The 24137-nt window shown below is 36.0% G+C and overlaps 1 protein-coding gene across 2 annotated transcripts in view; it reads right to left on the bottom strand.

Moving 5' to 3' along the window:
• The window catches only part of PLXDC2 (plexin domain containing 2), a 413757-nt gene that overhangs the window by 144473 nt on the left and 245147 nt on the right, over positions 1–24137 (bottom strand). For both annotated transcript variants that reach the window (XM_060161213.1, XM_060161202.1), the window contains exon 6: positions 1228–1350. In XM_060161213.1, the coding sequence (XP_060017196.1) occupies positions 1228–1350 (123 nt within the window). The remainder of the gene's footprint in view (positions 1–1227; positions 1351–24137) is intronic.

Below are 24137 nucleotides of genomic sequence, written 5' to 3'. Positions count from 1 at the left end.
AATCTACTTGTACATCTTTGGGCCTTAGTACCTCAGTTTTTTTAAGTGGGAGGACAGAGTATAACAGTTCTTAAAATAACAGAAGGAAATAATTAGTATGGCTAACATTTAGTATTACTTCATATTGGATCACACTTTGGTGTTATTCAAATTGTTTGAAATGCATTTCTCAAAGTGTACATCTAAGTATGTTTAGTTTTCTTCCTCTTTTGCTATTTTGACCTGTAAAGTGGCTTTATCACACTGGTCAGATCTCTTTCAGGAACATGATGTCATTTTCTGAAAGCCGTGGTCACGAGTAAGTCTATGCTACCCCATAGTAATTTTCTTCCTTGCGCATTAAGGCAAGACAAGAGAAGAAATAACTCTGTTCAGGCCACATGCTTTCATTATTTTAAAAGATAAAATTGTCATTTGGGCAAATAAATACTATTTTTGTATTATAAAGAGAACAGAAATTTCTATCTTTAAGTTTCCAAAACAAACTCTTCTTTTCCTATAATTTCGTTTTCTACTAAAGTTACAGCTTTCAATAAGATGTAGACATGAAAATTCATTTATGTCTTTAGGACATTACATTTCTTACTTAGATTTGAATGGTACTTAGTGACATATTCTAGGTCTTTTCTGACTATTTTATATGTCCCACAAAGAAACAGTAGGGATAGACTGTTGTCAGTTACTCTATTTAATATTTCAAAGTCAGGAAAACATTTTCTTAAGTGATTTTAATTACCCACAATCCTAGATTTTTAAAAGATGTGTTCATCTTATGGTACATATTATTCAAAAGTTTTGGAAATTTAATATCAATATATTATGCCTCTTGCCTCTATCTGAAGATCAAAACTAACAAATTATCCTTTGTTTTTTTTTAATACGAGGGACGTATTGCAACTAGCATAAAATAAATGTATTTGCTTTGTTCGAGGCGTCGTTTACAGCAACTCATATATTATAGTGCCCAATACATGTTAATAAACATTTGTTGAATGAACAAATGAATGAATGAATAAACGAGTGACATTTAACCACATACTTTACTCCACATATTAACAGTATTAACAGCTGCAGTGTAACATTTGTCATCTCGGGGCATTTGTATCAAGCAGTTTAAAATTCCAGTCTACCCCCAAAAAACCCAAGGTTACTAAAATATTAATATGAATCTGATGATCAATGTTTATAAGTATACATTTAGTAAAAAATAGGCTAACCAATACATACCATTATCAAAATATCTGACCGTTGAATTTCTGGATACACTGGGATCAAAATTTGCCATTAAAGGTGCTATGTACTGTGTGGCTGTTAGCATTCGATGTACAACTTCTCCAGTGTATATGAAACCTATAATTAGAAAAATAATAAATATGTTAAGAAAAAGTCCAGAAAATTTTAATTAAAATATCGCAACTCACCTTCAGTCACATTTCAAAAATAAAATATCATGGTAGCTAAAAAAAAGAAACATAATTAATGTCTTAATGTCTGATCAGCAATAGTTGAGTCTGGATTAGGTGACAAATTCCCATATGATTTGGTAGCACCTTGCAGACTGGTAAATCAGAAATCTATAGTATGTACAACTTTAATTGCAGGAAAGTGACTATTACCTGGAAGAGATTATTAGGCTGAAGAGGCTAGTATAGTACTATAAGTAATTCAAACATTAAATTTGCCTTAGTAATCCCTTGTTATCTTAAACGCTAGTCAAACAGGCAAGTCCAGTTTACAAATGAATGTATTTTCATGATGTTGAATTGCTTTTCTTAATCTCAGTTTAGGACATTTTAGAAATCACACATATGTATCTTTAATACTAAAATGAAGAAAATGTTTTGGACCATCTTTTCGAAGTTGAAAGGAGGCTAAACACTCATGGAAAAACTTCACATTTCTCAGATTGCTCAAGTAGCACTGTATCAAGGAGGTAGACTATATGTTTTCAGATAAGATGGTAAAACATGGATAATGCACAAATGCCTCTCTATTTAGAGAGTTATCAATGCCAGCCTATTCTAGCTGTTGGATAAGGAGAGCGAATTTACTATGGAGAACTTCAGTCTTGAATTAACTTTCAATACCTCCCATGTTACAACCCTACCCACTTTCAATTATTCACACTGGGTTTATTTACTTTGTGGATTATCCATGACAAATTGTTAATCCTATACTGGCTTCTTGCCTCCAAGGTGTTTAGCTGCCTAAAAGGAGAGTCAGCTCAGGGAATACCAACTAATTTTTCATATTAATCTAGGAAGTGCACAATTAAGAACATAAAAAATGCACACATACATTATTACAACATAAAATCCAAAGCAAGTTATTTGTGACAATGCAATTGTAATGTTTAGGCAATCGTAAGTTAACTACGTATCTGGGGTTACTATAGATCATTTTTCTATTTCCATTAGAATTAATTTAAAAAGTGGGACTTTTTTTAAAACCACAAAATTATGTAGAATTTAAACTTCTAAAAGTGTAAAACTTTTATCTCACTTCATGGTCTGAATAAAGCTTTCATTGGCATATCACATCCTTTATTGTTTCAAATTCTCAACTGTAATTTCTAGGTAAGTTATTGGAGAATTAAATCTGTAGTCATTTACTTTGAAATCAATTTCTGTCTTTCCAGCAATGTCGTCTTTCCTTTGAGTTCCTTTTTTTTTGCGGTACGCGGGCCTCTCACTGTTGTGGCCTCTCTCGTTGCGGAGCACAGGCTCCGGACGCGCAGGCTCAGCGGCCATGGCTCACGGGCCCAGCCGCTCCGCGGCATGTGAGATCTTCCCGGACCGGGGCATGAACCCGTGTCCCCTGCATCGGCAGGCAGACTCTCAACCACTGCGCCACCAGGGAAGCCCCCTTTGACTTTCTTTTTTATTTTTCATCAAAGGCATAATTGAATCATAGCTATTCACCTTTAAAAATGATACTTAAACTGGTAAAATCTTTAGCATGTTTTAATCATCCATTACTCTTTGTTTCTCATTTGCCAAAAAATATCTTTCAAAATAAATTCCCTATGTCTTGATCAGAACTTTGTACATTTGTACGTAGCTCAAGTATACTAAAAGATATGATAGGGTGGAAGAGTCATTGCTTTTATTTGATTTCCCTGTAATTTTCAGAGCCACGCTCTCAACGTTCAAAGTCCAACATCACATCCTTAAAATTATAAAGATGAAGAGTGACTATTTTTCACGGTCTATGATTTACTTTTTTTCTCCTATCCTCACCAGCACGCTTTTATATTCACCATTAATTTCACCATTAAAATGGATACAAAAATTCTATAAATATGATCTTTTAAGGAAAAAATTGAATTATACTCTGAAAGTGTTCTTTCAGGGACAGTAGCTCTGGATAGTTTATTCCCTTACTTTAAATTCTCCATGTATTAAGAGAAACTGATTTATTTAAAGAATAAAGAGGGCAGTAGTTCAAGGCAGTAAGATAATTTTAAATCAATACAAAATTCATTCACCAAAACAACTCTGTAAGAAATGCGGCAGCAATTCCTAGAAAAACAGAATTGAAAAATGCAGAGCCATGAATGATTTCAGATACTTAATTATTACTATTAGTTTTTAAAATAAATAAGATTTATATTTATTTTTATAGATTTGGCAAAACATTATTTTCCATTCTATTGTATGTAACTCAGTCTTTCAGATCATGAGAATCATAATCTGCTGCTTCCTCTCATCAGGAAAAAGTTTTCTAGAACTACAATTTCCCAAATTTTAAAGGTGAAGTCTCAAATTATTCTCAAAGAACTAAGTAAAATGATGGAAGAATTTGCTAATGTGTAAAAGTTATAATTACAACTCTTGATTCTTCTATTATTATAACATTAATATAAATTATAAGTACTAGTCCTATGAGTATTATAGCTGCTACAACTACTACTAACAGAAAGTCTGCCACTACTATTAATCTGCTACCACTATTACTACTACCACCACCAAGACTAATGTGAAAAACAATCCAAGGATACAAAAACTCCACTACTCCACAAAATGAGTTTAATTTTGCTAATTCAGAGAATACTTCTTGTTTACTTAGCCGCATGAAACCCAATTCCTTCATTATCTTAGGTTAGCTCTTAGTGACTATGAAGTAAAATGCTTGATTGTAGCGATGGGCTCTACTGAGTTCTCCTTACATTCCTAGGTTTTGAAAATATCATTTCAGCAGTGATTAATAACTGAGTAGAGAGAAACCTTACAGGCCTGCTGAGAGCAGGGAGGGAAGTGTAATCAGGTGTTGAATAAGAACCAGCTATGCAAAGTAAAGAGTCCTTTAATGGAATAAATCTTTTCCAAATCTTCAAAGGAATTCAGAGCTACCAATACCCCGTTTAGACATTTGTCTCTTTTCTTTAGTTGTCTTGGGCATGTCCGGTTGTACAGAAAAAATATTTCATTTTTCAATTTAGGCAACATATACTTACTGTTTTTTTCAAACTTGGCTGTAGCCATTTGAAGAGCTAATCACAAAATGTCTTTTACTCACTATGTGCTTCTAATTTAAATAGCACTCATCTACCTAGTCATAAGATGTGTAGAAAAGTGGTTATTACCCAGGTAATTTGGAACCCAGAAAGATACCTCCACTTAAAAGATCCAAATTAGAGAAGCAAATGTATTTTGTTTTTTGAATTTCAAGTGATAGCTACACACTGCATTTCTCTTGCCTTCATGTGTAAACCTAAAGTCAAGTCCTGAGCTCAGCTGAAATTGACAGCTTTGCTCTTGCAACTGAAGGATCTCCTTGGGCTGTTTCTGTAGATGGTCTCTAGTCACTTGAATAATCTAGTTTTAAATCTGTAAACCTCATCAAGTCATTTGAGGATTCTATCATTGTAAGTCCTGGCATGAATAACCCTTGCCCAATCATTATATATTTATTAACCACAATTATATATTTACTAACTACAAATATTATTGTGATCATTGTGAAATTAACCAATATCTATATACCACTTTACCAATTACATTATTTTCATATATTTTCCTCACTGTATACTTATAATAACTTTGAAAGGAATTATTATTATTTCTATTTATTAAGTGAAGCATGTAATGAGGCTGGGTAATTTGCTTAAAGCCACATGGCTAGAATTGGTCTTCTGATTCCAAATTTTATGACCTCCTCACAATATACTTTAGAATTCATTATGTGTCCAGCACTAGATACTCTCCCTCACTGGATTTCATACGTAAACAAGGAGTTTGAGGAGGAAAAGACCTGCCCTCTCTGTGAAAGCTCCACTGCCTCTACCTTGGAGCAGAGCGGCAGTCACCTTAAATCCTGCTACTTTTATTGTACTGCTTTTATTAACTGCGAATTGTACAAATAGAGTTAAAATAGATTCCTCCATCAAAATCCACCAAGTGACTCTCAAGTTGGTAGGTAAATGACATATGATTAGGGAATATATTTGATGGTGAAATCAAATTATTTCCTAGCTGTGTGACATAAGTTCCTGACCTCTCTGTGGCTCAGTTCCCTAATCTGTTAAATGCAGGAGTAATATCTACATCATTGGGTTGTTATGATGGCTGAATGAGTTAATATGTTAAAAACACTCAAAGATAATGTTTAAAACAAAAAATTTGCAGAAAGAAAATCAATTAAATTCTATATTTCACCCCTTGAAGCCTTTTCTGCCTAATGCCTAATAGTTGATTAGACCTGCACTAGGATGTTTATATAACATCAAAACTGTGCTTCAGACTCAAACGATATGATACGTGTTTCGCTACATTATTCCAATTTCGGTTAAGGTGTACCATTGAACCTAACTACAAGACAACAGGTAATAAAACAGCCTTAATGTCCAAAGTTCTACACTTATGTAGATATATGTTTCCTTACATTCTGATGGAATAGCACCTTGTAAAAATATCAATCTCCTATTGGTTGCAAATGGTTGTTTCATTTAATTGAAAGTGTCACAGTTATGAAGGAAGCATGAAAAGGCTATAATTTCCTGTGAAACTTTAATGTGTAAAGAGCTACATAAAATATTCTACTTCATCATCTTTCAGTTGACATTTTTGACCCCAGAGGAAAGGTTGGATCTGATGGGTAAGCCTGTAGGGCAGTGAACACTTATATTTAAATGCTGCCTTTAGAGTACAAATGACAATGGTGTATGCAACTGTTGCCACCTTTATGACATGTGTACCATGACCCCTACACATTAATCAAATAGATCTGAAATTTATGGTCTTTTATCCATGAAGATTTGGAGAACAGATTCCTCATACTGATCCTTCCGTAACCTTATATATGACCTGTCCCATCTCTATGCATGAAGAACTGAGTTGTTTAACTGGGTGTTGTTTGTGGTTATTGTTTTATCAGTTGCTCTGTGTTTGTGGTGGACAACTTGCTCGAAGCAAACAAATGCAGTTTGAGCATAATTCAACTTACATTTTGCACAAATGCCATTTTATGAATCACAGTACATTATCACGTGCTATAAACTAGCCCCTTTCAGACAAATACTTGTTTGTAATTCAGTTAGCCTTTTAAACAAAACCACATGTGGCAGCAACTGCTAATTTGAAAATTAAAAGTTGTGGCAAGTTATCTGGTAACTAACTGTCTGCCAGCTGCAACTGTACAATGAATGACGGGTTTTATGTAACAGGCTTCCTCTGGACAAAATTGTTGCTAGTAGACCACATAGTTCACTGTGAGGATATTGGTGTGTATTTGCAACTTAGACAGTTAAAGAAAAAAACAGAAGCATTTCTGAAGTTCATATGAACTTGCTAACCACGGGCTCCTAGGAAGCAACCTCTACTCTTGTCAATCACCAAATACCTTTCCTTTACAATTCCAACCAGGTGTCAAGGTGTCAATCATATTTTATACATTGAAAACATATATATGTCAAAATATATCACATCTCATAGACTCCTTTATCCTATTGGCTTAAGGCCACAATGGCGACTACAAATCACAACAGTCACCCTCTGGGGGAAAAAAGCAACCAGTGACAACTTGGTTATTGGCTGCAAATTATGTTCATGAAATTACCAATATAAAATTTATGTTGATATAAAGTGCCTCTCTCCAACTCCAGAAGGAAAGGACAGGAGCCAGAATTATGTAGGTGAGGAAAGGAAGAGAGACAAAAATCCATAACTTCTTTCATTTTCATTTTTAACTATTAACAAAATTGTTGCCTGTAGTTCTTGCCCTCTCCATCTTATTTCTTATAAGATGCAACTTATTTCTTCTTTCTTCTCCATCTTATTCAAATAAATAATGTAACATGTTCTTAACTCATGTTAATTCTTAGTTGTTACGGTCAACAGTTCCCCTCTTCCCTCTGTTCTAAAGGCTTCTGATTATCTGGGATTTCCAGAGAGGGGTCCTTTCACGCTGCAGACAGTGAATGGCGCCCCCAGGAGTTGGGTAGTGCATGACCTACATGCTTTTCATGGAGGCACTGCACTGCTCCTTTTTACCTGAAAATCAAGTCCATCCCCTCTGTCCAGATGGATCCAGGTACTATATTTTGAAAGCCTTACTCTTGCAAGGGGGAGAAGGGGAGGGTTGCTTTGAATGACTTATGGCCCTAGACTGAGGATTCAGGGATCCTGTTGTCAAATGCTGGACTTACATGTAGCAGCCAAATTATAGTTGGGAGTTAGTCCCTATACCTGAGGTCTGCTTGGTTTGGGGCATGCTGTCCTGTGTTTGCAAAGCTTTTATCTCAAATCCTACTTAGTACCTTGAACCTTGCTCCTTGTGTGCAGTTTTTCTAGAAGACAACCACTTTTATTTCCTGACCTATAAATATCGGCTCCCCTGGAATTTCTGCCCATTTACCAGAACTTAAATAAACCCTTCGGGAAACCACCTAGAACATCTCTAGGTTATCAGCTGGGCTTCCATCCAGGCTCTGTCCTGCTCTAGAGAAAGGAGCTCATGCCTTGCTTGGCTTTCATTCCATCTCCAGGGCTCCCCACTACCATGAGGAACAATGAAAACTGTCCCTTCCTTTTCCAAGGACTTAAAAACTCTCATTGAAATCCATTTTTAAATGTCTGGAAACAGCCCTGGAAAGAAGATGACTAAATGTAATGAGAGGCCACCTTCAGGTAGCCTCTGCATCATCAGACCTTACTGTATTTATTGAATACTCTGTAGTACTGCATGTCCTACTTTATAAATCAGGTAAATTTAAAGTAAAAACACAGCGGGAGAAAACCTCATTTAGATTCTTGCCTGGAATTTCAGTCTATCTAGCCTCTAGTTTCCAAAACCAATTTTATTCTATATTTTTTAAAAGATGACTAGACTTTTCCACCTTTATTCCTCCAGAAATGTTTTCATTTTCCATTATTGTTTACACATCCTAGGAGAGAGAGAAATCTCATCCCCAAGTTTTAGCAAAATCCATCCAACTCATGAGGTGTCTTGAACGGACTGACAGTCCCCTCATTGTCCTGCCCTTTTCAGTGCAAGAGAAATACCATTCAGCTAGACCGGAAAGGAGCTACCGGAAAGGAGGGCTTTGCTTCTCAAAGATGGCCATCTGCCTTGCACCACCAGTCCCAAACCGAACGCCTGTTCCTTCCTTTTTTCTCCAGCTTAACTGAAATATCCCAAATGTCTCAGTGGGCTTGGGTTTTAACACCTTAGCCATGAGCTTATACATCCAATCTAGTGTCTTATATACTGTTTCAGATGGATATATAGATCATATGTAAACAGGTTGTGTGTGTATATATATATATATTATATGTAATAAACATATTGTGTATGTATATACATATATATGATTATATATGTGTGTGTGTATATATATATATATATATATATATATGCATTTCTCTCCATGAAAAGGCAAAGTGTAATGGAAAGGCTCAGATTTGACTTTTTCATGTTTTACAAGCTGCACCATCCGATCTCATGTCATCACTTACTCTCACTGAGTTGCAATTTCTTCTGTAAAATTAGGCTAAAATTAACTGCCTTTTAAACAACACTGCTGTGTGCATTAATTGGTGAAAAAGGATTCTACAAATGTAGCTGCAATTCCACCATTCAGCACATATATATCGAGCATCTGCATTGCTCTGACATCGTTTTAAAATCAGAGCTCTGTGGCGGCTCCCTCTGCAGTTGCACTGATTTCTCTCCTCCTGTGCTCTTGATTGCTGCAGTCCTGTGCTCAGGATCAAACTTCTGTGGTATTTTCAATCTCCTTGAGACATGTGCCCTTTTTACACTCTCAGAGTTGTGATCCTCACTCTATTTTCTCATATGTTTTAGTAGTTCGGTCCTGTAAGGAGATGAGTGCTCAGTGAGAGGGACAAAATTGCCATAACAGAAGAACATTGGCCCAATTGTATATTCACATTACACACTTTGTGCTTTGTACTTTCAATGTGCCCTATAATTTGAACACCCAAAACACTAGATGCTGAAAGAAAAACTCTATTCAAGAAAAGAAAGGAATTTATAACATATTTGGCTTTGTTTTTATATACATATGTGTGTGTATTGTGTGTGTACACACCAATATATACACACATATGTATATGCACACATATATGTACATACATATATATAGAGAGAGAGCATCTTAGAGTACATAGATTTTGTAAATCAATACAAAACAGATAACAGAGATAATAGAGTATCTTAAAATCTGAAGCACAATAAAATCCAAACAGCTTACTTCTTTTGAAAGCATTTTAAGCATGATTTTACCCATTTTGCTGATCCCGTTGCACAAGCCCATCAATATCTTAGTTAACGCCCACTGGATCGAGCTTTTAAAAATGCATTTATTTTCACAGATATAATGTACTCTTACATAAAATTTATCAACTCTATTTTAGGAAACACTGTAATTACTGAGAGCAGTGAGAGATTAAAAGAAGCCCTAAAACCTTTTCACATCTATAATAATTCCAATATTTCTCTCCCAACTCTTTCCCTCACACAAAATGAAAAAATAAACAACCAAAAGAAATCAGATTCGTTTATTCAGGGTCATCTCTTCTAGTGTTGGCTAGGGGAGAGTTTATTAGGATATATATTCTTCCACCAGAGAGAGTTACTATACAGAACTACTTGTATTCATTCGGGATATGGTCATTGAGGCAAAAAAGAGTAGAATTTGGTTAGAATTACCATTTATTTCACAAACTAGATCCTAATTCAAATGTTAGAGATTCTACTTCCTATAATCTTACTGTGAAAAAATTTGACGGAATATATTTATTTGGATCAAAATGCCGATAAAGCATTTTCCTTGACCTTGGGAGTCACTGCAAAAACTGCTTAGATTCTAAAATTCTGAAGTATGTATTCAAGCATTCATACACATTCAACTATGGATATTTTGTGATGTTCAACCAATTTCTATTTGTTTTTCTTTTGTTTGTTTTGTTTTGTTTTTGTGGTTGCGGGCTTCTCACTGTTGTGGCCTCTCCCGTTGCGGAGCACAGGCTCTGGACGCGCAGGCTCAGCAGCCATGGCTCACGGGCCTAGCCGCTCCGCGGCATGTGGGATCTTCCCGGGCCGGGGCATGAACCCGTGTCCTCTGCATTGGCAGGCGGACTCTCAACCACTGCACCAGCAGGGAAGCCCTCTATTTGTTTTTATATGTGACTGTATTTTACCTCTTCTTACTTCATACATACCTCAGACAAATAGAATCTAAGCCATCAATCCCTAGATATCTGAAAATGTTACTTTTCTTGCTACTTTAATGAGACCTTATTTTTCTTCTCAACATTTTACTTCAATTATACTTAACATCTGACTATCCAACCAAAGGAAAGCAGTAGGAAATGGTACTGGCAAAAGTGGCTATTTACTTCTCATTTTACTCGACCTTTGACCAGAGTAATACTTACTGGAAACAGACAGAAATGGGTATGTAGCAAAAAAAAAAAAAAAGGCAAACAATAGAACCACAACTCTGGGACCACCCAGAGTGAATGAATAATGCTACACCAGGTCTTAGGTTAACCGGTATGAGCAGTAGAAAAGGACCTTCCATGTTTAGTGGCAACATTTTATTGCCTCCCAAGGAAAATGAAAGAGATTCTTGTATTTTTTTTTTTCAACACCTTTACATTCACATCTGCCAAAAAGGCTGGGGGAGCAAAGCTATCATCTTCTTAGGCTGAAAGAGGCACTTCTCAAAGGGGACCACGGGAAGGCATGGAAGCTATTCTGTAATTGATAACCTGGTTCTCTAACATGTAGCTTTTGTGGAAGAGCAGCAAAAGCTCGTATCTCAAATGTGCTTTTGTGTAACTGATTCAGACTGATCAGAACTGAAGGGATGAATTTTCTTTTATTTCACTTTTATGTCTGCTAAGGCAGAGAATGAAAAGGTTCGCCATGCTGGGAAGAATTCTCTCCCTTGACATCTATCCACAGGTCCTGGTCAGTGTGTGAATGGAGCAGTCAAAGTGGCTGCAGGTGAATTTGGCCTCGATGACATAACCCAGCCATAATAGGGCACCTCGCATATGTGTCCAAAGTTCAACAAAACCAGGGCAAGCCTGTATTCAATCAGACACCAGTTTTAAAGTAACACCTCTTTAAATATATTAAAATTAAAATGAATGATGTTTTAACCTTTCTACAAATTTGGGATATGGGAGGCCTGGGGAGAAATAGGCAAAATTTATTAGAGTTCATTGTTCAGGCTTTAACACTGTCATTGTCAGAAACCCTGCTCAGGTACGTAATGACCGTCAGCTCTCTCCTTCCTATTTAAATCTTCTCTCAGGAAGAATCTGAATTATTATGATGAATTATATTATTATTATTGATGGATTATTATCTACTACAGTGTGAATTGGCATATAATCTTTATCCCCTCTCAGGAGTATTTATATGTTATTTGAGGAAGATGACCCTCCTTAAGCTAAAAAAATGGTTCTCTCCTGTTGCTACCAACAAAGGGCTGAAATCACTCCAGTGAGCGTCTACTCACTGCTGACCTTGGGTAGTGGGTCAGCACAGGTCCCCAACTAAACCTGTACCATCCTGCAGAAGGTGGAGGCTGAAATCGCATGAACGTGGGTCACCACTCTCCCTCAGGTGGCCACTGCCATCCTCTGTAGGCTCTGCAATGCTGGAGGTTTTTCAAGACTTGATACTACAACACAGTCTTACTGCAGGTGTCAGAGTGACATGGAGGCCCCTCTGGTTTATGGCTGCTACGCAGTGACTTTACAAAGAGTATACACAACCCCAATTTCATTGATATGGCCATTTCAGAGAACCTTATATTTGAGGAGAAAGTGGTTAAAAAAAAATTGCATTGTGGATTTGTTTTATCCCTTGTTAGCTAAGCCTTTAAGGGTATTGGGTCAATGCACTCATCTCTGCATACGCGCTGCTTGGCTTGGCAGACTCTCTTGTATATAATAAATTGGTTTTCAAGAATGAGAATTGTTCAATCTCCGAACTCCACCACCTGACAAATAAAGCCCTCCATGCTTTGCACCTGACAAACAAAGCCCTCCATGCTTTGGTCACTGCCTGGCTCTTCGACTTTATCTCCCACCTCTCCTCCACACGCACCCTGGACTTCAGCTACTCACAGCTTTCTGTGGGTGCCATGGGTTTTATGCGCTTTCACACGCTACTTTTGCTGCCTGAAATACGCTTTTCTCCTTCTGTGCCCTGAAAAATCTTATTCATTTTTTAAGCTTCAATTTAAACGTCTCCTCTTGTGTGAAGCCTTCTTTTATCCTCTCCAACTCCAGAAGATCTGATCACACCCTTCGTGTTCCAGCCCAATGCTCATCCTACTTCTATTATAGGTCTTATCACACTGAGTTACAATTGTTTATTTTCATATCCATCCCCTGGACTCTCTCCTCCTTATCACCTGTTACAGACTCTAGAGGACGGGGGCCATGACTTGTTCATGTTTGTGTCTCAACACAATATGCAGTCATTCATGTCCGCATCCAGTCTGCAAGCAGTGGTTGAGTGCTTGGTATGTTTGAGGGATTACACTAGGCACTGAGGTTACAGCAGGGAGAGGACATTCTCCGCACTGCGCAGAGAATGGTGTGTGTATGATGAGGCTGGAGAGCAACAGCCAGGGGTCAGTCTCTGGGAGGCCGTGCCAGCCGTGGCAAAGGTTTGGGGACCTCGTTTTCGAAGGCTACAGGAACACACTGAAAGGTTGAAGCGGAGACGTAACATGACCAGATCTGCTTTACTGGAAAATCATTCTGATAAACACCGCATTCAGGCGAGTGTTTATTTCCAGAGAAAGAGTGAAGAACACATGGCAAAGGGTACACAGCAAAACTCAACTGTCTCTTTTACCCCCTTCAATCTGTATTGAGTACACACATGTTTTCTGTATTATTCATATTTTTTGTACAGCTGAAATATTTCAAAAAAAATTTAAAGTTCATTCAGGCAGAGTATAGACAATGAGTAAGGGGGAACCATACTTGAAATAGGGTGAACAGTTCACTATTTCAATAATCCATGGACAGAAGGAATGGGCTTAAACTAAGAGGGAGGTGGAGAGAAGCAGACACATCAGACTTCTTTCAGAAGTAGAATCAATGTCCAGATGGCTTATTGGATATAAGGTGAGAGCTGAGGAAGGAATCAGCTGGAAGATGATGGTGCCACTTACTAAGATGAGGAAACTGGGGGAGAAAAAGCGAAATCTGGGCTGAAAGGGTGGTTTCAGAATAAAAGTGTACAAACAGCTTAATCCAATTTCTGTCACTCATATGCCACCTTAGGTATCACAACCAAAGGGGTTATACGGTGGTTTTCCATCACTGAAGCTCCCCTGTTGAGTCGGTGGTCTTGGAATTAAACCCTTGTGAACCGAAGCAGAAAGTTTGGGGGTCTGGTATAATCAGATTCCTTGGATGGATAAGTACCATTTCAAGGCCTACAAACGGGAGGGATTACCTGCTAATTTAACCATGAAAGTGGATTTGTGTGTCTGCCTCAGATAAGGTGAGGATGCATGACACACACAGATAAACTACTCTTCAGGGAACTGAAAAAATCACTTCAAGGGTCACTTCCTGCTCTTTGACTTGTCATCTTCTGTGGTCTAAAGGAAACCTTAAGTAGAGCCTAGTATATCTGACAAATGCATTTACTTTCTTGCTGACAACGTATTTGTCTGCAACATTAGTATTTCACAAGTATTATATAAAGAGATATAGCAAATATGTTTCATGATAAATATTTTCTTTCCAACTTTCATGCAGACCTCTCTTTGGAATAAACTAAGGCAGCATAAAATATTGACATAATGTTAAATAAATGCAAAGCAATAAAATCAGTGTACTTAAAAATCTATAAAACATAACTGTATAAATGTTATAAATATACTCGAACAGAAGTCTTGTTCTGAGGGTTCCCAACCTAATACAGATAGAGACAGACTAAACAAAGTAAAATGGTCAGTAAAGATTCCCACTGGATATTTCACCATTGAATCAGAGGGTAATGGAGAAAAAAACATGGAGCTGAAACGCAGGGGAGGAGTTCTTTTCTAGGAAAAAAGTAACAAAGACTATTCCACGAGGAGAAGGAGCTGCTTAAAAGCTAATGTCAGGTTAGGGTCAGACTGAATACTAAAAGGGAATTAGAACTTTTAAAAAATTTTCACAAGTGAACAACTTAAGTTTACATCTCTCTGTTGTTCAGTAACTGAAAGACTCAGGGAGAGACTATCAAATAAAATTCAAGTGCTAATCAAAATGTTTCAAAGAGTGTTAGTGTACATTAGGACCTGTGAACTTTCTGGATATCAAATGTTTCTCAGAATATTTGCCCTCTGGGAAAAGTAACTTTATTATGAGAAAGGGTAACCCTGAGATTGACACTCTGAGATCTCATGCAAAGTTTACACAAAATATTTGGTTATTCACCCATCTTTTTAAATTGTGGTAAGAACACTTGACGTGAGATCTACCCTCTTAATTGCTGAAGTGCACAGTGCAGTGTTGTTAACTGTAAGCACAATGCTGTACAGCAGATCTCTAGAACTCAGCCATCTCGCATAAGTGAAACTTTATACCCATTGAACAGCAGCTTCTCATTTCCCCATAGCCTCAGGCAACCACCATTCTACTCACTGCTTCTGTGAGTGTGACTATTTTAAACACATTCTATAAGTGTGGGATCCTGCAGTGTTTGTCCTTTTGTGACTAACTTATCTCACCTAGCATAAAGTCCTCAAAGTTCATCCATGTGGCTGCATAAGGCAAGATCTCCCTCTTTGGTCAGGCTGACCAATATTCTATCATATGTATATATTTTCTTTATCCGCTCATCTGCTGATGGACATTTAGGTTGCTTCTACATCTTGGCTTTGTTAATAACGATGCAATGAACATGGCAGTGCAAATATCTCTTCAAAATTCTACTTTCAATTCTTTTGGGTAAATACCCAGAGGTGAGATTGCTGGATCATATGGTAGTTCTGTTTTGAATATTTTGAGCCTCCACACTGTTCTTCATAGCAGCTGCACAATGTTACAGTCTCACCAATTGTGTACAAGTGTTCCAATTTCACCACATTCTGGCCAACACTTGTTACCTTTTTTTTTAAAGACACACTTAAAATTTTTTTTTATTATTACTTAAAAAAATTTTTTTTAAATTTATTTTTGGTTGCTTTGGGTCTTTATTGCCACATGTGGGCTTTCTTTAGGTGTAGCAAGCGGGGGCTACTCTTCCTTGCGGTGTGCTGGCTTCTCACTGCAGTGGCTTCTGTTGCGGAGCACAGGCTCTAGGTGTACGGGCTTCAGTGGTTGTGGCTCGCGGGCTCTAGAAGGCAGGCTCAGTAGTTGTGGTGCACAGGCTTCGTTGCTCCGCAGCATGTGGCATCTTCCTGGACCAGGGATCGAACCCGTGTCCCCTGCACTGGCAGGAGGATTCTTAACCACTGCGCCACGAGGGAAGTCCTAACACTTGTTATCTCTATATTTTTTTATACAACAGCCATCCTAACAGGTGTGAAGTGATATCTCATTGTGATTTTGATTTGCATTTTCCTGATGATTAGCTCTGATGAGCATCCTTTCACCAGATGAAAACAAACGTTGGTCATTTGTATGTCTTCTTTGGAGAAATATCTATCAAAGCCTTTTCCCCATTTTTTAACTGGGTTATTCACTATTTGCTATTGAGTTGTAGGAATTCCTTATGTATTTTGGATATTAACCCCTTATCAGGTATATGGTGTGCAAATATTTTCTTCCATTCCATAGGTTGCCTTTTCATTTTAATGATGGCTTCCTTTGCTGTGCAGAGCTTTTTAGTTTGATGTAGTCCAATCTGTTTATTTTGCTTTGTACCTTTGCTCTTGGTTTCAAATCCAAGAAATCATTGCCCAGCTCAATGTCAAAAAGCTTTCTCCCTATGTGTTCTTCTAGGAGTTTTACAGGTTCAGGTCTTATGTTAAAGTCTTTAATTCATTTTGAATTGATTTTTGTGTATGATGTAAGATAAAGGTTCGATTTCATTCTTTGGCATGTGGATATTCACTTCTCCCAACACCATTTGTTGAAGAGTCAATTCTTTCCCCATTGTGTATTCTTGGCACCCTTGTTGAAGATCAGTCGACCGTATATTCATGGATTTATTTCTAGCCTTTCTGTTCCATTCCATTGGTATACAGTCTATCTTTATGCCAGTACCATACTGTTTTAATTACTGTGTTGTAATATATTTTGAAATTAGGAAGTGTAATACCGGGACTTCCCTAGTGGTCCAGTGGTTAAGACTCTGCCCTTCCAATGCATGGGTTCGATCCCTGGTTGGGGCACTAAGATCCCACATGCCATGCAGCTAAAAATAAATAAATAGTCTTAAAAAAAAAAAAAGGCTAGAAACCATCAAAACAAAACAAACAAAAAGAACCCCACTTTGAAAAGAAATACACCTTTAGGAAAAAAAAAAGAAGTGTGGTACCTCCATCTTTGTGTTTTTTATCAAGATTATTTTGACTACTCAGAACCTTTTGTGATTTCATATGAATTTTAAGATTTTTTTTTCTATTTTTGTAAAAAATGCAATTAGCATTTTGGTAGAGACTGCATTGAATTTGTAGATTGCTTTGGGGAGTATAGACATTTAAAAAATATTGTCTTCCAATCCATGAACACATGATGTTTTCCCATTTATTTCAATCTTCTTCAATTTCTTTCATCAATGTTTTGTAGTTTTCAGTGTGCAAGTCTTTCATCTCTTTGATTAAATCCATTCCTATGTATTTTTTCTCTTTTGATGCTGTTGTAAATGGGATTCTTCCCTGATTTTCTTCTCAGATAGTTTGTTGTTAGTGTATAGAAACACAATTAATTTTTGCATAATGACTTTATATTCTGCAACATTACTCAACTCGTTTATTAGTTTTAACAGGTTTTTTCTGGTGTGTGAGGTCCTTAAGGTTTTCAAAGTATAAAATCATGTCATCCTCAAACAGAGATAATTTTACTTCTTCCTTTCCAATTTGGACACCTTTTATTTCATTTTCTTCCCTAATTGCTCTTGCTAGGAAATATGGTGTATCACATTAACTGATTTTCATATGTTGAACCATCCTTCAATCCCATCCCATGGATAAATCCCACTTGGTAATGGCTTAATGATCCTTTCAATGTGTTGTGGAATTTGGTTTGCTTGTATTTTCTTGAGAATTTTTGCATTTATGTTTATCAGGGATAGTGGTCTGTAGTTTTCTTTTCTTGTAATGTCTTTGGCTTTGGTATCACAGTAATGCTGGCCTCATAAAATAAGCTTGGAAGTATTCCCTCTTCTTCTATTTTTTGGAAGAGATTGAGAAGGATTGGTGTTAATTCTTAAGTCTTTGGTACACTTCAGCCATTAAGCCATATGGTCATGGGTTTCTTTGTCGGAAGTTTTTTGATTACTGATTCAATTTTCTTACAAATTACAGATGTGCTCAGATTTTCTACTTCTTAAGGATTCAGTCTTTCTAGGTTTTACGTTTCTAGGGGTTTATCCATTTCTTCTAGGTTATCCAATTTGTTGGTGGATAATTGTTCACAGTAATTTCTTGTGATCCTTTATATTTCTGTGATATAACTTGCAATGTCTCCTCTTTCATTTCTGATTTTATTTGAGTCATTTCTTTTTTCTTAGTTAGTCTAATGGTTTGTCATTTTTGCTAATCTTTTCAAAAACCATCTCTTAGGTTACTTGAGAACCTTCTTCTTTTTTAATGTAGGCATTTACGGCTATAAAATTCCCTCTTAGTACTTCTGCTGCATCACATAAATTTTGGTATATTGTGGTTTTGTTTTGATTTGTCTCAATATATCATCTAATTTCCTTTTGGTTTCTTGTTTGACCCATTGGTTGTTCAAGGGTGTGTTGTTTAATTTCCACATATTTGTGAATTTTCCAGTTTTCCTTTGCTATTAATCTTTAATTTCATACCATTGTGGTTGGAAAATATGCTTGATATGATTTCAATCTTTTAAAATATATTAAGACTTGTTTTGTGGCCTAATATATGATCTATCCTAGAGAATGTTCCATGTGCACTTGAGAAGAATGTGTACTCTGCTGCTGTTGGGTGGGATATTCTGTATGAAATGTTAGGTTCATTTGGCCTATAGTGTTATTTAAGTTTTCCTTATTGATTTCTGTCTGGAAGTTGTTTCCATTATTGAAAGTAAAATATTGCAGTCTCATACTGTTACTGTATTCCTATCTATTTCTCCCTTCAGTCTGCCAATGTTTGCTTTATATATTTAGGTGCTCTGATGTTGGGTGCACATATAACTGTTATAGCTTCCTGATGAATTAACTCTTTTATCATAATATAATGTATTTTGTCTTTTGTGACAGTTTTTGACTTAAAGTCTATTTTATCTGATATAAGTATAGCAACCCCTGTTCTCTTTTGGTTACCATTTGCATAGAATATGTTTTTTCATACCTTCACTCTGAGTCTGTATGTGTCCTTAAATCTAAAGTGACAGCAGATAGTTGGATATATATATATTTTTTTATCCATTCAGTTACTCTAAGTCTTTTGATTGAGGAGTTTAACCCATTTATATTTAAAGTAATTATTGATAAAGAAGGACTTACTATTGTCATTTTGTCACTTGTTTTCTGTCTTGTAGTAGCTCTTTTGTCCATCTTTTATTCTCTTGCCATTTTCCTTTGTATTTCATTGGTAATTTAGTAATGGTATGCTTTGTTTCCTTCCTCGCTCTCTCATATATCTTCTACATGTATTATTTTTGTGGTTACCATGGGGCTTACATAAAACACCTTATAATTTTAACAGTCTACTTTAAGCTGAGAGCACCAATATTTGGTCATTCTTAACCAATTTAAAAATGGAGTAAATATCTCTTCCCTGCAATGAGTACAGCGTAATTTTTTATAATGTTTATTGGCAAAACAAACATTTCACTTTGACATTTTTGGTTTAGCTTTTGAACTAAACAAAACCAAATGTTAGTTTATAAGTATGTACATTTTGCTTGGAGAACATCTACAGTCCAAGTGAAGTATATTTTCTCTGAATCTCAAGACAATTGTTTTCAAAAATCTAAGTCTGGATTAAAAGATTTACTTATATTGCAAATTATAAAACATCATAACCGTAGTTGCTGGTGTAGATTAAAAAACAATTCAGTTTTTCAAGTAATGAATTTATTTTAAAATGGCGTGAAGAATTTACCATCAAGGTTAAAGTAAACAAGGTTATCTCAAAGTAATAGGAAATGATAGAAGGAATTTTAAGGCATTTTATTACTTATTTCATTGTGAGTAACTTAGGTTTACAAGTCTGTCACCCACACTAAACTGAATATGCCTGTATATCAGGGAATGCATTTATTATTGTAACCCCCTTTGCCTACTCCTCTGTGTAGTATATAATGTGTTCTCTATAAATGTTGGCTGATTTCTATTGTGAAACTAAGCAAAAGCGAGGGTAATAAAAATATACTTTAGTTTGGTAGAATTATACTCCCTGTTGAGAGAGTAATGGTAAACAAGAATCCCAGTGAGGAGCCAGAGGTGATTAGAATAATCCAGGTGTGAGGTGACCTAACTGTTGGCAGTAAGAATGGAAAGGAAGGATGGGTCAAACAGAGTCTATGAGGGGAAAAAAAGGAGTAGAGATGATCAAAAAGGAAAAAAAAAAAAAGTTAATTTTAAAATGTAAATCCTGCACAACTGGATGAAAAATGGAAAGATTGATGAAATAGGGAGCAAGGTTTAGGAGGGGAGATGATGAAGTTCTCAGGGGTTGGCCACCTGGAGGGGCAGAATGGAGGCAGGACAAGAGACTGAATATCACAGTGATGAGTATGCAAAGGCAGAGCAGAGGACAGGGATGCTGAAGCCACCCTTCATGATGGAGAAGAGTGAGCATGGCAAGAGTTGGAGGAGGCCAGAGAAAGAGGGAATAAGCTGGGAAAGAGCATCACAGAAATCCAAAGAGGTGATGATTTCAAAAGAGGGCGTGTCTATAATATAAACGCTACCAGTAAGACAGAGAGAAAATTTCTAATGAGAGCATTCCTTCTTACTACTTATGATAAAGATCACAGGAAAGAGAACAAATTTATGGTGAAAGGTGATAATAAAACAGCTCTAAGTGGCATGGTCTGTCATTTAATGCCCTCCTTGAACCAGCACTAATTTATCGATCCAGTTTTCTCCCCAGGATAGGCAAGGTCAGGCCTTTACCCTTCATCCTTTTTTTAGTTCCTTTCTGCATGCTCTCATCTCTATTTCCGCTTCCCCAGTGAACTATCCCTGTCAAAATCGCACCTTCTTCTCCAGCTTTATCCTCTTCCTGAACCATTTCCATCCCTACCAGGCAGATGTCTTGCATTCCTTTGAACTTTCCTGTCACCTTTCAACTCTCCCATGATATGGAGAATATTTTTGTTGCTTATACATATTTTTTTGTTTCTTGTTTCTTTTGTTAGTCATATTAATTTCCCTTTGAAGAAAGGAAAGCTCAGACTCAGCATTTACTACATCTCCTTGGATAGAAAACTGTGCTTTACGTATTTCATTTATTCCTGTATTTATCAATCTGAGGGCTGACTCAGGCCAGATGTTGTTTGGGGAGGCTGAATATAGCACTGCAAAGATAGAGAGGGTCTTACCCTCTGGGAGCTTACTTTCTATGCTTTGGGTTTACATTGACTAGTTAAATGTCTTTTAAATTCTGAAGATTTATTACTCTACGGGTCATTTCCTAATTATGGTGGTATTCTTAAAATACATCTATTCTCCACTGAGATGATCTTATAATTCTCTTCCATCTGAAACAAAATATTAGAAAGACCATTTTAAAGTAGAAAATTGCTGATTACAATCATCATTAAAAAAGAGAAACCTTTAGACAAGAATATGTTTTCTCAGATAAAATAATCAAACTGATCTAATTCTTTAGAACTAAGCTTACAAACACTAGAGCAGAATGCCCTAGAAGAAGAAAGATTCTGCTATAATGAGTTTTTAATGTTTTCAGTGCATCACTGGAAACACAATTTAATATACCAAGTTAAGAGAGAAGCTGCTTTTCTACTCAAGGAGTAACAGTATCTAATATGCTCAAGTTGCCAATTTGTATGGAAACATTTAAAATCACTACATGACAGTAATACCCATTGGAGACAGCAACATGGTGTCATAAAAATAATGCATTATAAAAAATGATGACATATTATGTCATTGAGACAAAGCCCCAAACTCAATAGCTATTGCTAAATACATCCTGGAAACAGGGGGGTGAAAATATATTATAATATTAAGGTTAAATGGTATAAGCAGAAATTTGGGAAAATGTGATGTTCTATTTTGCAAAATCAAAGAAATATAAATATAAAACCTCCCTGAGTTATGGGTCAGCATTTCAAATCATAATGGATGGGATTCCTTCTCATTTTTTAAAACTAGGCAATGCATTGTCCCACGATTAGAAAAGGTTCACGTTTTTCTTTTTCTCCTTCAGAAAAATGATCAAGACATTTGTTGATCTCAGTTCTGATCTGATTTTTTCATCCTTTATTTTATACATAAACAAAGGAATTCTTCAATCCATATACCTTTCTCTTAATTGCATCACAACATTTTAAAAAAAGTAATTTTTATTTCTTTTTTAAAATCCATTTGTGATGTAAACTTTGCATCCTTCACAAACTTGCTATGCATTGAATAATTCTAAAAAACCAAAATGTGTTCTGGAGATCTACTGTACAACATAGGGCCTTATAGTTAAAAATACTGTACTGTATACTTCTAATTTTATTAGGAGGCTAATCTCTTACCACAAAAGAAAAATCAATATAAAAATAAATCAATCAGGTGGGAAGAAACTTTGGGAGGTGATGGATTTATTCTATAGATTTGATTGTGGTGATGGTTTCATGGGTGAATATTTATCTCCAAACTGATCAAGTTGTATACATTAAATATTTACAGCCTTTTGTATGTCCATTGTACCTCAATAAGGTGATTTTAAAATAACAATATAAAATAAGAAATTTTCAAAAATTGGGGCAAGTCATATACTTGGCAAGTTCAAAAGGCAAAAAAATCAGAAGATTGGGGATGAATGGGAATTTGAAAAGATAGCAAATGACATAAACTCTATTAGAAAGAGGTGACGATGAGATTTCCTTCAGTTTAAATATTGATAATAGCCTCTATCCATCCTTTTCAAATACTGATGAACTGGCATCAGTCCTTTTTGCTTCTATATGATTTTACCTGACCTACCATGCACAGAATTTCTTCTTAATTGCCACTACCATCTTTCACCTTTCCCTCATTAATATTGAATATTTATTCAATATCTACTGTGCACAGGGCATTGAAGAGAGGATGAGAGAAACTTAAGACTGCTATTATATCTGTTTTCTGTGCCTTGATTTTTTTCCCCTAATGCTTTATTAGTTCAGCTTAGGACATATTTCCTAAAAATTATAGGATGCCTTAGAGTTTTCAATCTAACGTACATTTCCAAGAGGGAATTTTGGTATGTGGTAATCTCTATACTTATTTGAGCAGGGATACAATGTTTTTTAAATTACTGACTATTGCTAAGCCCTACAAACACAACTTGAGAGATACCATAGTAGAGTGAAAAGGGCAGAGCAGGAAGATCCAGGAAGAGTCACTGCTAATGTTGACCTGCTGACCTGCAGTACTGACTAATTTTCCATTCAGTAGTTACTGGTAACAAGACATAATCTGTCCATTTAGAGAAAGATCTACTAGAGCATCTTGTTTAACAATCAGCTTTTGTCCTAAAGAGATTCATTTATTCCCTGAATTATGTCCTCCCTTTGATTATGATACAAGATTCTGAATTAAATTCCTTGAGCAAACAGATGAAGCAAATGGAAGATGAAGTTTTTCTTCAGGGAATTTCTAAATATGTATTGAAGATTTCTTTCAAAGTCTGAGTAAGATATATAGGGAAATAGGAATCCAGGAAGTCTGATAGAGAGAACTGCAAAGTATTTAACCTGTACCTGGAACTGTTATAAAATCTAGTACAAAGGTTAATCTAAAAGAATTATTAAAGATAACTTCCTTAGGAGTAATTTTCCAGATTAATTTGTAGAATTTTCCTTTTTCCTTCTTTTGTTCATATTGCTTTGCGAAATTTTATTTAGGTAAATATGTACCTCCTTACTTCTAAGAGGTACATATCTCGAAATAATTTTCATTCTGAGGATATGAATCCAAACAACAAAGCCAAAATACCATAAACTGAATAAACTCTAACGTTCAAAACACCCTAAACTGAATAAATCTTTTTCTGCATTGGCATCTATTCATCAGGAAGACTTCTGAAAGTCACCTTTGCATAATAACTCTCCCAGAACAGTTTTAGAACCTTGACTGTGACAGTGAAGTAAGGCCACGGCAAATCACTGTTCTGAGGACAATGTCTCATAAAGGTAGACTTAATCTTATGCTTCATTAAAACGAAAAAACAAACAAACAGAAATTTACTTGTCACTTGTTAGAAGCTTATTTCTGCCTTCATGTTTGCCCAAGCTATCATTCCCTTCTTCAATTTTCCATCAATCCATATATCTTCCTTTCAGAAATCTCAA

The sequence above is a fragment of the Lagenorhynchus albirostris genome, chromosome 1 (assembly GCF_949774975.1).
Source record: "Lagenorhynchus albirostris chromosome 1, mLagAlb1.1, whole genome shotgun sequence".
In the NCBI taxonomy this organism is placed as follows: domain Eukaryota; kingdom Metazoa; phylum Chordata; class Mammalia; order Artiodactyla; family Delphinidae; genus Lagenorhynchus; species Lagenorhynchus albirostris.
Note: the sequence above shows the minus strand (reverse complement) of the source record. Positions and strands in the feature narration are given on the sequence as shown.